General features: G+C 47.5%; 1 protein-coding gene across 13 annotated transcripts in view; it reads right to left on the reverse strand.

Moving 5' to 3' along the window:
* NIN (ninein) overlaps positions 1-15,092 on the reverse strand; it is a 118,442-nt gene that overhangs the window by 23,575 nt on the left and 79,775 nt on the right. For 7 of the 13 annotated variants that reach the window (XM_064143085.1, XM_064143178.1, XM_064143075.1 and 4 more), the window contains 7 exons: positions 14,780-14,893; positions 11,414-11,536; positions 8,273-8,386; positions 6,554-6,700; positions 4,363-4,542; positions 4,013-4,162; positions 2,398-2,496 (listed from right to left, as the gene is read on the reverse strand). In XM_064143085.1, coding sequence (XP_063999155.1) covers positions 2,398-2,496; positions 4,013-4,162; positions 4,363-4,542; positions 6,554-6,700; positions 8,273-8,386; positions 11,414-11,536; positions 14,780-14,893 — 927 coding nt within the window. Of the gene's footprint in view, positions 1-378; positions 687-2,397; positions 2,497-4,012; positions 4,163-4,362; positions 4,543-6,553; positions 6,701-8,272; positions 8,387-11,413; positions 11,537-14,779; positions 14,894-15,092 lie in introns of those variants that run through there. The other 6 variants (XM_064143138.1, XM_064143158.1, XM_064143148.1 and 3 more) reach the window with 4 other exon arrangements.

Raw genomic sequence — 15,092 nt, forward strand, 5'->3', positions numbered from 1 at the left:
TCCCCTCTTTCTTTGGGCTACAGCTGGTGACTCCTCTCCCTCTCCTCTTTCTTTGGGCTACAGCTGGTGACTCCCCTCCCTCCCCTCTTTCTTTGGACTACAGCTGGTGACTCCCCTCCCTCCCCTCTTTCTTTGGGCTACAGCTGGTGACTCCCCTCCCTCCCCTCTTTCTTTGGGCTACAGCTGGTGACTCCCCTCCCTCCCCTCTTTCTTTGGGCTACAGCTGGTGACTCCCCTCCCTCCCCTCTTTCTTTGGACTACAGCTGGTGACTCCCCTCCCTCCCCTCTTTCTTTGGACTACAGCTGGTGTCTCCCCTCCCTCCCCTTTTTCTTTGGACTACAGCTGGTGTCTCCCCTCCCTCCCCTTTTTCTTTGGACTACAGCTGGCGACTCCCCTCCTCTTTCACAGCAAGCATTCAGCTTGGAGTACAGAATCCAAAGCGCACTACACGCTAACCACAGGAATTCAGTGCAGCTAAGTCTGACACTAAAATGAATAGTGGCTTCTTTTCCTTAAAAGATGCATGGAATAAACAAAACAGAAATCCATAAAAGAAAGGAATGTGGTGGGGTTGTTTTTTTTTCCCTCCATGCCATGGTAGCAGATCAAAAGCAATTGCTCTACCTTCGCACACTATGTCAGAAAGAGAACTGCACCCTTCTCTGCTAGCTCCAACCACTGAGTTCTAGACAGGTTAGCCATGAAGAAAAAGGAGAACAGGCACAAAACACAACGTTAGAAGGCAGAAAGTTCTAAGCAAATGTTAAACACACCTGCTGGGAAAAGGTTAATCAGGAGTAACAAGAGCCCTTTGAGCTTGAGATCTGAATTGTAGGGAAACTCCACAATTCCATGCTTGGAGTTTATAGTAAAGGGTTTAACAGTGTTGGGAAGGTGCCCAAAGCTTCATTAAGGCCATAAAAATACAAGCAGAGGGCAGGCATGCACTCTTGTCAGTCACTTGTCAAAAAATAATCTCATCTTTTCTAATCAAATTAGCAATTTCAGAGCTAATTACTTCGTGCATGCGGTTAAAGTGTTCCCCGATTGCTCTCTTGCTGAAAACCATGAAATCTACTTTAAAATGCCTCTTCTAGAAGCTGCTTTATGGAACAAGCCAAAAAAAAATGAGTGGTTTGTGTTTCCTCTTCCCCCCCCCCGCCTCATATTATGTTTTAAGCTCAAATCCAGGACATCGAGTTTAGGCAAGACTGCCGAAGAGAGAGCTCAGAGGTCTAGCCTGAGCTTGAGGGATACAAAACACAGTTAAGCAAGGACACCCTGGAATTGTGCAGTTTCCATAACATCCTGCATGATCCATCTCCAGCAGAACTGAATATTTAACATTTAACAGCAGACTTTGGAAGAATCTCATGTCAAGTTGTCACTCCTGCTTGTAGATTAATAACAAGCCGTGTAAATCATTGACCTCTCACAATACAGATTAAATAGGAAGGCTTAAATTCAATGATTTAAAGCAGTAAGTAAGAACAGGTTTCTCTGTTTCAGGCAGCATTAGACAAATAGGAAGGCTTAGATCCAATAATTTAAAGCAGAAAGAACAGGTTTGTATGTTTCAAGCAGCATCAGACAAATAGGAAGGGTTAAATCTAACAATTTAAAGCAGTAAGAACAGGTTCTCTGTTTCAGGCAGCATTAGACAAATAGGAAGGGTTAAATTCAGTGTTTTAAATCAGTAAGAACAGGTTTGTATGTTTCAAGCAGCATCGGACAAATAGAAAGGGTTAAATCTAACAATTTAAAGCAGTAAGAACAGGTTCTCTGTTTCAGGCAGCATTAGACAAATAGGAAGGGTTAAATTCAGTGTTTTAAATCAGTAAGAACAGGTTTGTATGTTTCAAGCAGCATCAGACAAATAGGAAGGGTTAAATCTAACAATTTAAAGCAGTAAGAACAGGTTCTCTGTTTCAGGCAGCATTAGACAAATAGGAAGGGTTAAATTCAGTGTTTTAAATCAGTAAGAACAGGTTTGTATGTTTCAAGCAACATCAGACAAATAGGAAGGTTTAAATTCAACAACTTAAATCAGTAACTAAGAAGGTTCAAGCAGCATTAGGCAAACATTGGTTAGGAAAGTGGAGGTTAAACATTTTAGAAAGGGTGAGGGAAGCATTAGCCTGGCCTCAAGTACAGAAACAAGCTTCTTTGCTGCTTGATATCTGAAGTCTTCTGATAAACAGCAGCCTGTTTGTCCTGTGGCTTGTTCATGAAAGATGAGATTAGGCATTAGGGGAGATGAATTCTTCTAATTTGGATTAGTTTCCTCTGTTCCTACACACCTAGGAGTTGTTCTTAATGAAATCATCCACAGATTCAGCGAGATAGGTCACAAAGCCCCACATCATTCAGTACAGCCAACACTGATTGAAAAGTACCTCCATCAACTGATCATCCAGTTTGACTTGCTTTTTCCTTAGCCCTTCATTTTCTGAGCTGGTTTCCAGTTCACCTTCCAGAGAATTCATCTGACTGATCTATTAAAGACAAGAAATATATTTAGAGAGGTTTCCAAGAGGAAATGACCTCAAGTTGCATCAGGGGAGGCTTATGTTGGATGTTGGGAGGAAGTTCTTTCCTGAGCAGGCACTGGAACAGGCTGCCCAGGGAGGTGGTGGAGTCACCATCCCTGGAGGTGTTTCAAGGGTGAGTGGATGTGGTGCTTGAGACTACAGTCTAGTGATGAAGGATGCTGGGATGAAGACTGGACTGGCTGATGCTGGTGCTCCTTTCCAACCATAGTGATTCATAGTGATGAGATGTGCTGAGGGGTTTGGCTTAGTCAAGGACTTATCAATGTGAGACTAATGCTTGGACTCGATGAGCTTGAAGGTATTCTCCAATCTAAGAAACTCTGTGATTATTTTATCTCTTCTTTTTTTTTCCACCACTCAAGTTCATGAAAAACTGCACATCAAGAAAATTCAAGACTAAAAGACATAAGTATTTGGACAAGTGTAAAGCTTTGCTGCAAGTGATGTCCAAGACAATGTTACACAGCATCATCTCCCTCTGCTCTGTCGAGACCCCCACCGGGAGCACTGCATCCAGTTCTGGTGCCCCTAGCATAAGAATGTGTGCTAGTTTGAGCCTAACTGGAACATTTTAGTGAGAGAAATTAGATGACAGGCTGTGAAAAGGAAGCAATGGTGATGTCTGCTGCACTCATACTTGCTGAGATGGATAAAAACAAGAACACAAAACACAGATAAGACACAGTGTCTGTCGGTGTGGGTCTCTGGGAGCCTGTGCTTTCTTTCTCCTTGGGCTGCTTCTGTGTGACTAATCCTTCTGCCTCCTAACCCCCCATGCTGACCCTCCAAACTCACCTTGCACATAAAGCAAACCCTGGTGCAAGGTAAAGGGGTGAAAAGGAGGTGGAAGGGTGGTTGGGAGCCCCTCCTGGGGACTCTGGTTTCTGGGAGGGCTGTTGTGTTTCTGTATCACTTTTCAACTTGTGTATTTCTGTCTATAGCTGTATTAGTCTCTACTAATCTTTGATCACATTCTGTGATCCTGTGCTCCACAATCTTCCTGGAGGTGTTCAAGGCCAGGTTGGATGAGGCCTTGAGTGACCTGTTCTAGTGGGAGGTGTCCCTGCCTATGGCAGGGAGCTGGAACTGGCTGAGCTTTGAGGTTCCTTCCAACCTAAACCATTCAATGCTTTAAACTATGGCAGGGTAGATTTAGACTGGACATTAAAAAGTAGTCCTTTACTATGAGAGCGGTGAGACACTGGAACAGGTTCCCCAGTGAAGTTGTGGATTCCTCACCCCTGGATGTTTTTAAGACCAGGATGAATGAGGGTTTGAGCAATCTGGTCTAGTGGAAGGTGTCCCTGGTCAGGACAGTGGGGCTGGAACTAGATGACCTTTAAAGGTCCCTTCCACCTCAAGCCATTCCATGAATAAAAAGAAGATGAGAGCTTTCATGTCAGCTCTTTGAGAAGGCAAAGCACTGCAGTCAGTCATGTATTCACCACCTAAAACCTACCTTCCTGTTTGCAGATGACAACTCCTTCTGAAGCTGTTCACATTCTCTCTTCAAGCTTAGCTTCTCTTGCTCTATGGCTTTGACGATACCTGACTGGCTCTGATGCTTTTGGTGCTTTAGGGAAAGGATTGTAGATTCCAGCTGTCGGATCTAGAGAGAGCAGAGGAGAACATGAGGAAAAGTGCTGGAGCACCCCTCTAGGAAGATAATCTGAGGGAGTTGAGCTTGGAGAAGAGAAGGTTCTGGGGAGACTGTTTTGCAGCCTTCCAGTATTTGAAGGGGGCTACAGCAGAATTTTGCCTAGCAAACAAGGACCTCTCCTCCATTGTCTGCTATCTTGCTCAGCTTACCTTCTCTCTGGAGTGAACCAGCTCTGTTTTGGTGCTCTGGACCTCCTTCTGCAGCCTCTCTTTCTCCTGACTGAGCAGCTGCTGCTCTTGTTTCGTCAGCTGGACCAGTTCTTCCCAGTGGAGTTGCCTCTGTTGGTCCTGCAGCCCTGAGGAAGGCACAGCCTGTTCTAGAACCCGGTTCTTGAGACAGACAGAATTGCAGGGTTAGGCCTCCAACAAAGCAGCAGACATTTTCTCTATTCAGTGGGCTTTAAAGAGGCCTTTAGTAACTGCAGACTCTAAACAGTCACTGTATTCTCCATCTTTCCCCCCTCAGGCCTCTACACTGTTTTCCATTAAGAAACCCAACATACTAATCATAGTGCAGATCCAAAGTGCTTCCCTGCACTAAAATCACAGCTAACGGCCCCGTGCCAGAAGGCTCGATGCCAGAGCACCACAAAACATCCATCAGTGCTCCATTTTTTAGCCTCAGCAGGCAAATCAGAGAACTCAGCCTCATTTATTATGCAGTAATAGCAGTAACTGAGCTCCTGTCCCATAATTCTGAAACAGCTTCATTCCCACGTGGACATGAAATACTCCTTGAAGACAAATTGAGAACTGAATTTGTAACATCCATCCCAAGACTGCTGCCTACAACCTCTCTCAGATACAATCCCTTATCTGTTAAGAGAGGCTGGTACAATACTGTGCCTTTCATGCAATCACAGAATGTCAGGGGCTGGAAGGGACCTCCAAAGAATATCTGTTCAGTCTGGAGAAGAGGAGGCCCCCAGGTGACCTTCTTGTGACCTTCTAGTATCTGAAGGGAGCCTACAAAAATGCTGGGGAGGGACTTTTGAGGCTCTCAGGGAGTGACAGGACTGGAGGGAATGGAGCAAAGCTGGAGGTGAGGAGATTCAGACTGGAGGTGAGGAGGAAGTTGTTGAGCATGAGAGTGGTGAGAGGCTGGAATGGGTTGCCCAGAGAGGTGGTTGAGGCCCCAACCCTGGAGGGGTTTAAGGTTGGATGAGGCTGTGAGCAGCCTGCTCTAGGGTAGGGTGTCCCTGCCCATGGCAGGAGGCTTGGAACTAGACGCTCCTTGTGGTCCCTTCCAACCTTGACTGATTCTATGATTCTAATTCTAAGTCAGAGCAGAATCTTAGGTATGAGTTACCAGAATTTTCTCTTTAATACAGCCATATGAGGCTGTGGGCAGCCTGCTCTAGGGTAGAGTGTCCCTGGGCATGGCAGGGGGGTTGGAACTGGCTGCTCCTTGTGGTCCCTTCCAACCCTGACTGATTCTACAATTCTATGAAGCCTCCTGCAGCAAGTACCAGGTTGCAGGGAGCCCCATCAAGCCTGACCAACAAGACTAATTAACTGTTTTAAAATGAACAAATGAGGGCCAAGAGGATGATCAAAGGGCTGGAGCACCTCCCCTACAAAGACAGGATGAGAAAGTTGAGGCTGGTCAGCCTGGAAAACAAAAGGCTCCTGTGAGACCTTAAAGCAGCCTTTCAGCACCTGTAGGGGGATGAGGAGAAAGCCAGGGAGGGACTTCTTACAAGGGCTTGTAGTGATAGGGTGAGGAGAAATAGATATAAGGTGGAAGAGGGGAAATTTAGACTGGAGATCAGAGATAAATTCTTTACAGTGAAGGTAGTGAGGCACTGGGACAGATTGCCCATGAAGGTCAAGGATGGCCCTTCCTTTGAGGTGTTCAAGGCCAGGTTGGATGAGGCCTTGAGCAACCTGGTCTAGTGGAAGGTGTCCCTGCCCCTGGCTGGGGTGCTTGGAACTAGATGATCTTTAAAGGTCCCTTCCAACCCAACTCATTCTATAGTCTATGAAATACAGAAAGTACCACTGTTGGTTTTGGTACCAACCTCCTTACAGCTTTTCTTTTTAAATTAGCTTTATATCACTTTTCAGAAGTAAAAGAGAATTCAACTCAAGAGTTGCATAACTCAGAGCCTACTTGCTCAAGCCTGCAGCACTCATTTGTGTCCTTTTGATGGACAAGCCAACCTAAACAAATAAGTTGGCTACAGCAGCAAGCTACAGAAAGGCAGCAGCTGGTTGGTTGGCCTAGATGACCTCAAAAGGTCCTTTCTAACCCAAACCATTCCATCACTCTATAATCTTAGTGTCTCTAACTGCTGGTATGCAAAGCTGACTTGACTTTGAGGCACCTGAGGTCCATTACCTTTTCATTGGCATTCTGCAGCTGCTTGTGTAAAGACATCACTTCTTGTTTAAGAGCTTCCTTCTCCTGTTGTGCCACCTCTAAGTCCGATTTCAGTCTGGACATTTGCAGGTTGGCATTTTGCAGTGTTTCATCTAGGCTCTGAACCTGTAAAAGGAGAAGGAACAAAGGTTGGTATGTGCTGGACCAAGATTTCTCTTCACTTGGGCCTGCTAGGATGTATATGCACCACATTGAGAGTCTCTGATAGGAGGAGTGAAGAAATTGTTAACTGACTGCCAACTTTAAAAACTATAGAATCAGCCTAGGTTGGGTTGGAAGAGACCTTTCAAGGTCATCTAGTCCAACTCCCTGGCAGTCAGCAGGGACACATGCAACTAGAGCAGGTTGCTCACAGTGCCAAACAACCTGACCTGGAATGGTTCCAGGGATGGGGCACCTACCCCCTCTCTGGGAAGCCTGGGCCAGTGCCTCACCACCCTCAGCATCAAAAATGTCTTTCTTCTCTCCAGTCTGAATCTCCTTCTATAACTTAAACCATCACCTCTTGTCCTGCCACAACAGACCCTGCTTGAAAGTCTGTCCCCTGCTTTCTCATTGTCCCCTTGAAGTCCTGCAAGGCCATAAAAAGGCCTCCCTGGAGCCTTCTCTTCTCCAGGCTGAACAACCCCAACTCTCTCAAGCCTGGATTCACAGCAAAGGACTTCATTGCTGTGGGCTCCTCTGGCCCTGCTCTCCTAGGTCCATGTCTCTGCTGTGATGAGGATTTCAAAGCAGAGCTAAATGCTAGATCATTTTCTGACTTGGTTCAACATCAGTAGCTGTCCTTTTTGAGCACAGACAGAGTACTGCATTCAGCAGAGACACCTTCCAGCCCTGAATATTTGCTATGATACGCTGGGAAGATTTCTCTTGCATTATTTATTCTCCCTGGCAGCCCACGGTCAAGAAGAAATTGCAAGTGTAATCTGCCAGGAAGATAACCCTTTGCTCCCCTTCCCTATTTGGAGAGGAGAGGATGAGAGGCCTGGGAATTGTTATAGCCTGGAGGAGAGCAGCTTAAGAGAGGATCTTCTCAATGCTCAGCAAAAGCCAAAGGGTGGGGGGCAAGAAGATGGGACCAGACTCTTTCTGGTGCTGCTTAAGTGATAGCACAAAGGACAACAGGGGCAAAAATGGAACCCAGGAGGCTCCATCTGAACATGAGAAGAAACTTCTTTTGAAGGTGCTGGAGCCCTGCAACAGGCTGCCCAGAGAGGTAATGGAGTCTCCTTCTGTGGAGAGGTTCCAAACCCACCTGGACATCATGATCCTGGGCAAGCTGCTGTGGGTGACTCTGCTTTAGCAGTGGGGGTGGACTGAATGATCATCAGAAGTCCCTTCCAACCCCTAGCAATCTTTCATCCTGTGAGGAGGAGGACAAGGTCCTACCAGAACAGTGATATTTTAGGACAAACTGGGCAGAATGAACTGGCAACAGGAACTTGGTTGTAGATGCAAAACAACCTCACTTCTTCTCAAGGGAAAAAAGTGTCTCACTGCATTTAACAAGTTTCCTCTTGTTCTTTCAGGACGTCACTTTGCAGCCATTCTTAGCTGCATGACATCTTTGCCCACATTAGAAGAGGGCTGCTTTTAAGGGCAAAGAAGAGAAAAAGCATGAGAAGAGATTACAAATATGCTTTTGACCCAGGGCTGTTCCCAGCTCTACGACTATACCTTCTCCTGTGAAACGGTGAGCTGTGCTTTCAGTGTCTGACTCTGCTGTTCCCAGCACTTCTGCTCCTGCTTCAAGCTGCCAATTGCATTCTCTAAGCAGCTTACTGTAGCCACCTGAAAGATTACCTCAGTAAGCACGTCTCAGTCAGGATTTTCTTTCACTAGAATCATCAAATCAAGGTTGGAAGAGACTACAAGGATCATCTAGTTCACAGGAACACAGGATATTAGGGGTTGGAAGGGACCCCCCTGTCAGAGCAGGACAATACTATCTAATATGATGATGAGGCACTTAGTGCCAGGGTCTAGTTGACTGGATAGGGCTGGGGGATAGGTTGGACTGGATGATCTTTGAGGTCTCTTCCAACCTGGTTGATTCTATGATTCTAACACAGATCACAGAGGAACACATCCAGACAGGCCTTGAAAGGCTCCAGAGAAAGAGACTCCACAACCTCTCTGGGAAGCACATTCCAATGCTCTGTGACCCTTACAGTAAAGAAGTTCCTTTGTGCTGAGGTGGAACCTCTTTTGCTGCAACTTACACCCATTGCTCCTTCTTCTGTCCCAGGGAGCAGTGAGCAGACTCTGTCCCCCTGCCCTGCCCCGGGCCAGCCTTCAGATACTCATAAATGTTTATCAAACCCCCTCTCAGTCTTCTCTTCCCCAGACTAAACAGCCCCAGGTCCCTCAGCTTCTCCTCATAAGCCATGCCCTCCTGTCCCCTCATCATCCTCCTAGCCCTCCACTGGACTCTCTCCAGCAGATCCCTGTCCCTCATCAACTGGGGAGCACAAAACTGAACACAGTTCCAACCCCCCTGCCATGGGCAGGGACACCCTACCCTAGAGCAAGCTGCACACAGCCTCAGCCAGCCTGGCCTTAAACACCCCCACGGATGGGGCCTCAACCACCTCCCTGGGCAACCAGGGAGCCTCTCACCACTCTCATGCTGAACAACTTCCTCCTCACATCCAGCCTGAATCTCCCCATCTCCAGCTTTGCTTGATTCCCCCTAGACCTGTCACACTCTGACAGCCTCAAAAGTCCCTCCCCAGCTTTTTTGTAGGCCCCCTTCAGATACTGGAAGGCCACAAGAAGGTCACCTGGGAACCTCCTCTTCTGCAGCCTGCACAGCCCCAACTCTTTCAGTCTGTGCTCACAGCAGAGCTACTGCAGCCCTCTGAGCATCCTCCTGGCCTTGCTCTGGACATGCTCCAGCATCTCCACATCCTTCTGGTAATAGGGGCTCCAGAACTGGATGCAGTACTCCAGGTGGGGTCTCAGCAGAGCAGAGTAGAAGGGGAGAATCACCTCCCGACCTGCTGGCCACACTTCTGCTGCTGCAGCTCAGGCTCTGCTTGGCTTTCTGGGCTGCAAGTGCACACTCCTGGCTCATGTTGAGCTTCTCGTCCAGCAGCATCCCTGAGTCCCTCTGCTCAGGGCTGCTCTCCAGCCACTCACTGCCCAGCCTGCATTTGTGGTGGGGATTGCCCTGACCCAGATGCAGAACTCAACTGGACTTCCAGACTTCAGCAACACAGAGAAAACTCAGGACAGCAAACAACAAAGAAAAAGCCCAGACCCTCAGCTCCCAGCCAGAACCTCCAGACAACAGGATCATTATTTGTAACGTCCATGAGAAGTGACTCTGCTCCAGTTCAAGGCTGCAATAGTAGTGGAAAAACACTGTCCTCTTTGTCCTGCTGCAATATTTATAGGATTGTCCCTTGCAATGTTTGGAATTTTCTACATAAGGGATCAGTGCTGGGCCCTGTCCTGTTCAATGTCTTTATTGATGATCTGGACCAGGGGACCACTGGGTTTGAGGTAACAGGTGGGAATTTTATGATGCGGTCAACTGAACTTTATGGGAAGAAAGGAACAATGTTATGCAAATTCAAGTTGTAAATCAGCCTCTCTGAGGCATCAGGAGTTTTACTGTGCAGTGCTGGTCTATTTTTAGTATTCTAAATTATTAAAACTGAGATAATCATACTTAACACAAGTGGTGTGCCCCAGGGATCAATGCTGGGATCAGTCCTGCTCAGTATCTTTATTGATGATCTGGAGCAGGGGATTGAGTCCAGCAACAGTAAGTTTGCAGATGACACCAAGCTAGGAGCAGGTGTGGATCTGTTGGAGGGTAGGAGAACTCTGCAGAGGGACCTAGACAGGCTGGATGGGTGGGCAGAGGCCAATGGGATGAGACTGAACAGGGCCGAGTGCAGGGTTCTACACTTTGGCCACAACACCACCAAGCAGCACTACAGGCTGGGAATAGAATGGCTGGAAAGCAGCCAAGCAGAGAGGGATCTGGGAGTATAGCTGAAGATGAGGCAGCAGTGTGCCCAAGTGGCCAGGAGAGCCAATGGCATCCTGGTCTGCATCAGGAACAGTGTGGCCAGCAGGACAAGGGAGGTTATTCTGCCCCTGGACTCAACACTGCTCAGGCCACACCTTGAGCACTGTGTCCAGTTCTGGGTTCCACAATTCAAGAGAGATGTTGAGGTGCTGGAAGGTGTCCAGAGAAGGGCAGCAAGGCTGGGGAGGGGCCTGGAGCACAGCCCTGTGAGGAGAGGCTGAGGGAGCTGGGGGTGTGCAGCCTGGAGAAGAGAAGGCTCAGGGCAGACCTCATTGCTGTCTACAGCTACCTGAAGGGAGGCTGTAGCCAGGTGGGGTTGGTCTCTTCTGCCAGGCACCCAGCAACAGAACAAGGGGACACAGTCTCAAGTTGTACCTGGGGAGGTCTGGGCTGGATGTTTGGAGGAAGTTGTTGTCAGAGAGAGTGATTGGCATTGGAATGGGCTCCTCCACCACCAGGGAGGTGTTCAAGAGAAGACTGAATGAGGCACGTATTGCCATGGTCTGGTCGATTGGACAGGGCTGGATGAGCTTGGAAGGTCTCTTCCAACCTGGTTGATTCTATGATTATCAAATTACAGTAGAGCTGTGCTCCAGAATTTAACCTTTCTCTTTAAGAGCATCCAGAAAAAAAAAAAAAGGCAGTGGCTTGAAGGCAAGAAAAAAAAATCCAAAGTACTTTTCCAGTTTAGGATGATACAGCTGATGGTAAAAGAACTTTAACAGCCTGTTACAGCATGTAGGGAGCGATGTGATCTGGCTCTTGCCATCTCCTACCTTATCAATGCATCTGTTTAATTCCTCACTCAGAGCTTCCTTCTCTTTCTGCAGGTTTTCATTTTTAGCAATTAAACTTGAAACTTCACTTTGAAGGTCAGAGAGGTCAGGACAACTGGGTAGCTGTGGAAAAGAAAGCCCTCAGAGTTACGTTGCTGTGCTGTCTCCCAATTTGGCAAGTATTACACAAAGCTTCTTGGCCACACATCTCACTCTAGATAGAGCAAAAGAGAGAGGCATCATAGAATGGTTTGAGTTGGAAGGAACCCCAAAGACCATCTAGCTTGAATTCTCCTGCCCATGGCAACTCCCACTAGACCAGGCAGCTCAAGGCCCCATACAACTTGGCTTTGAACACCTCCAAGGTTAGAACTTCTGTCAAGAAGAAATGAAGGTTTCAGCTAGTTTGATCAGCAAAAACTCCTTCCCAAGCCCAAACTTAATTGCTGTGAAACTTCCTCAGGCAAAGTGACTTCTCAAGAATCAGAGCTGTTGATGGTGGAAGGGAACTCTGGAGATCACCTAAAGTCCAGTCCTTCCTGGGGGTGTTCAAGAAGCACATGGACATGGCACATGGGGTTTAATGGCCATGGTAGTGTTAGGTTGATGGTTGCACTTGATGACCTTAAGGGTCTTTTCCAACCCAAACACGTCTATGATTCCCACTCAAACTGAGTCAGCTAGAAGAGGCTGCCCAGAAACTTGTCCAGTCAGGGTTTCAATACCTCCAAGGATGGATGTTCCACAATCCCTCTGGACAGCCTTTTATAGAATCAACCAGGTTGGAAGAGACCTCCAAGCTCATACAGCCCAACCTAACACCCAGCCCTATCCAATCAACTAGACCATGGCACAAAGTGACCCAGCCAGGCTTTGCTTCAACACCTCCAGGGACAGTGACTCCACCACCTCCCTGGGCAGCCCATTCCAACGCCAATCACTCTCTCTGGCAACAACTTCCTCCTAACATCCAGCCTAGACCTGCCCTGGCACAGCTTGAGACTCTGCCCCCCCTTGTTCTGTTGCTGGTTGCCTGGCAGAAGAGCCCAACCCCACCTGGCTACAACCTCCCTTCAGAGTTACAGACAGCAATGAAATCTGGCCACTCTCATGATATAAAACCAAACCACTTTGAAATGTGTACTGCAGTTTGGTACAAATGACCACACAAGCATCAGTCATGAGACCCAGAGCACCCTCATCACAGCAACAGCCCTTCAGAGGGCTGCAGCATCTCTGCTATGAGGACAGACTGAAAGAGTTCAATCTGGAGAAGAGGAGGCTCCCAGGTGACCTTCTTGTGGCCTTCCAGGATCTGAAGGGGGCCTACAAAAAAACTGGGGAGGGACTTTTCAGGATATCAGGGAGTGACAGGACTGGGGGCAATGGAGCAAACCTGGAGATGAGGAGATTCAGAGTGGAGGTGAGGAGGAAGTTGTTGAGCATGAGAGTGGTGAGAGGCTGGAATGGGTTGCCCAGGGAGGTGGTTGAGACCCCATGGCTGGAGGTGTTTAAGGCCAGGCTGGCTGAGGCTGTGTGCAGTCTGCTTTAGGGTAGGGTGTCCCTGCCCATGGCAGGGGGTTGGAACGAGATGATAATTGTGGTCCCTTCAATCCTTGACTGATTCTATGATAACAGTGTCCTGGGATCTCTCAGATTTGCTTTAGGGCTTTCTCTGCCTCTTCTGTGAAATAAAGAGAAGCCACTGTACTGTTGACTTCTGATCCTCCTCCTCCCAGCAGCGCTTCCTACCTCCTTCTGTGCTGTTCTATCTTTGCTCACTCAATCTTCTCTCTTTAATTACACTCAAGCCACAATTCACTCTTCGCTGAACAGCCCTCATCTGCTTTTGCTTTTTAAGACCATTGTCAGTCTTGAGCATCGTGTTCATCAAATGAGTGCTTTACTGCTGGGCAGAAAATGACTTTGTGGAGCCCTAATCAGGAGAGCAAATGCATTTGTAGCCTTCATCATCTGCATGTATTAGCACAGTTGGACACAGCCAGTTGAGCCATGCTCATACTGGAGATAACCAAGCCCTCCAGGAAATCATTGTAGAATCATAGAATTGTTTCAGCAGGAAAAGACCTTCAACATCATCCAGTCCAGCCACTGTCTAACTTTACCAAGCCTGGGGCTAAAATCATGGCCCTCAGCACCACATCTCTGGGGCTTTTCAACAGCTCCAGGGATGGAGATTCAATCAGCTCTCTTCAGGAGCTTGTTGCAGTGTTTTGTGACCTATTCAACAAAGAATTTTCTTCTAATGTTCTTTATTTCTTCTAATTTTCTTCAAAGAATTTTCTTCTAATCTAAACCTCCCCTGGTGCAATTGGGACCAATTTTCCTCGTCCTATTGCTTTCTGCTAGGGAAAAGGGACCACAGAACCATCCAAGTTGGCAAAGCCTTTCAGCATCACCAAGTCCAACCTAGAACCCTACTCTACAAAATTCACCTTCAACCACAGCCCTAAGGACCACAGCCAAACCACCCTTAAACACATCCAGGCTGAGTGACTCCACCACCTCCCTGGGCAGCTCATTCCACTCTCTGACTACTCTCTCCCTGAAAAGCTTTTTCCTAATGTCCAGTTCAAACTTCCCCAGCCTCAGCTTGAGGCCATTCCCCATTGTTCTGTGTCCAGTCACCTGTGAGAAGAACCCAGCAGCAGCCTCTCCACAATGTCCCTTCAGGTAATTATAGACAGCAATGAAGTCTCCCCTCAGTCTCCTCTTCCTCACACTAACCATCCCCAGCTCCCTCAGTTGCTCCCCATAAGTTTATTCTCCAGGCCCTAAAGATGGTGGTGTGGGAATTGTTGGACTGAGTCCAGACGAGGTCACCAAGATGCTCAGGGGGCTGCAGCAGCTCTGCTGTGAGGACAGGCTGAGAGACAGCCCCCTCTTCTTGGGGCTCTGCAGCCTGAAGAAGAGAAGGCTTCCAGGAGATTTTGGAATGGCCTCAATCACCTCCCTGGGACCAATTCTCACCTAGCTTGAGTCTCCTTTCAGGTAGAATCACAGAACCAATGAGGTTGGAGGAGATCATTGAGATTAAGTCAAACTGCTTGCCTAGAGCTCAATACCCCACCACTACTGCTAAGCTACTATCACTAAACCACAGCCACACATCTAAGGTCCCTCCCATCCTAAACCATTCTATGGTTCTCTGATAAAATGAAAACCAGCATTACCTGATGGCACTCAAGTGGTTGAGTTATTTAAGATTAAGATATATAAGACTGGTAGGCACAGTGCTTATGACTATGGCTAATTTGACTTAGCTGTGTTGGGTTAATGGCTGGACTCAATCTGAAAGGTCTTTTCCAACTCCAGTGGTTCTAAGATCCCAACAGGATGCCACACCTGTTTTGTGTTCTCGAGTTCCTGCTTCATGATGTGGTTCTCCTGCTCCAAAATATGAGCTTGAACTTTCATTTTTGACAGCTCCATCTCCAAGGAAGACACCAGATTTGAGGACTGCAAAAGAATAAAAGTCTCAGATTTCAGTTTAGGCGACATGCAGGCTAACCAGGGTTAACCAGAGGACACTGGCTGCAACCAGTGACTTGAGTTGGAGCAGGAATAGCACTGGGCTGAGCAGAACAGGCATGCTGGGAAAAGCAGGCAAATGTTTAGCATCACTGAACTGCATTTTCAAGATAAGCCTGGCCACTTT

This window comes from Pogoniulus pusillus, chromosome 1 (assembly GCF_015220805.1).
Source record: "Pogoniulus pusillus isolate bPogPus1 chromosome 1, bPogPus1.pri, whole genome shotgun sequence".
Taxonomy (NCBI): domain Eukaryota; kingdom Metazoa; phylum Chordata; class Aves; order Piciformes; family Lybiidae; genus Pogoniulus; species Pogoniulus pusillus.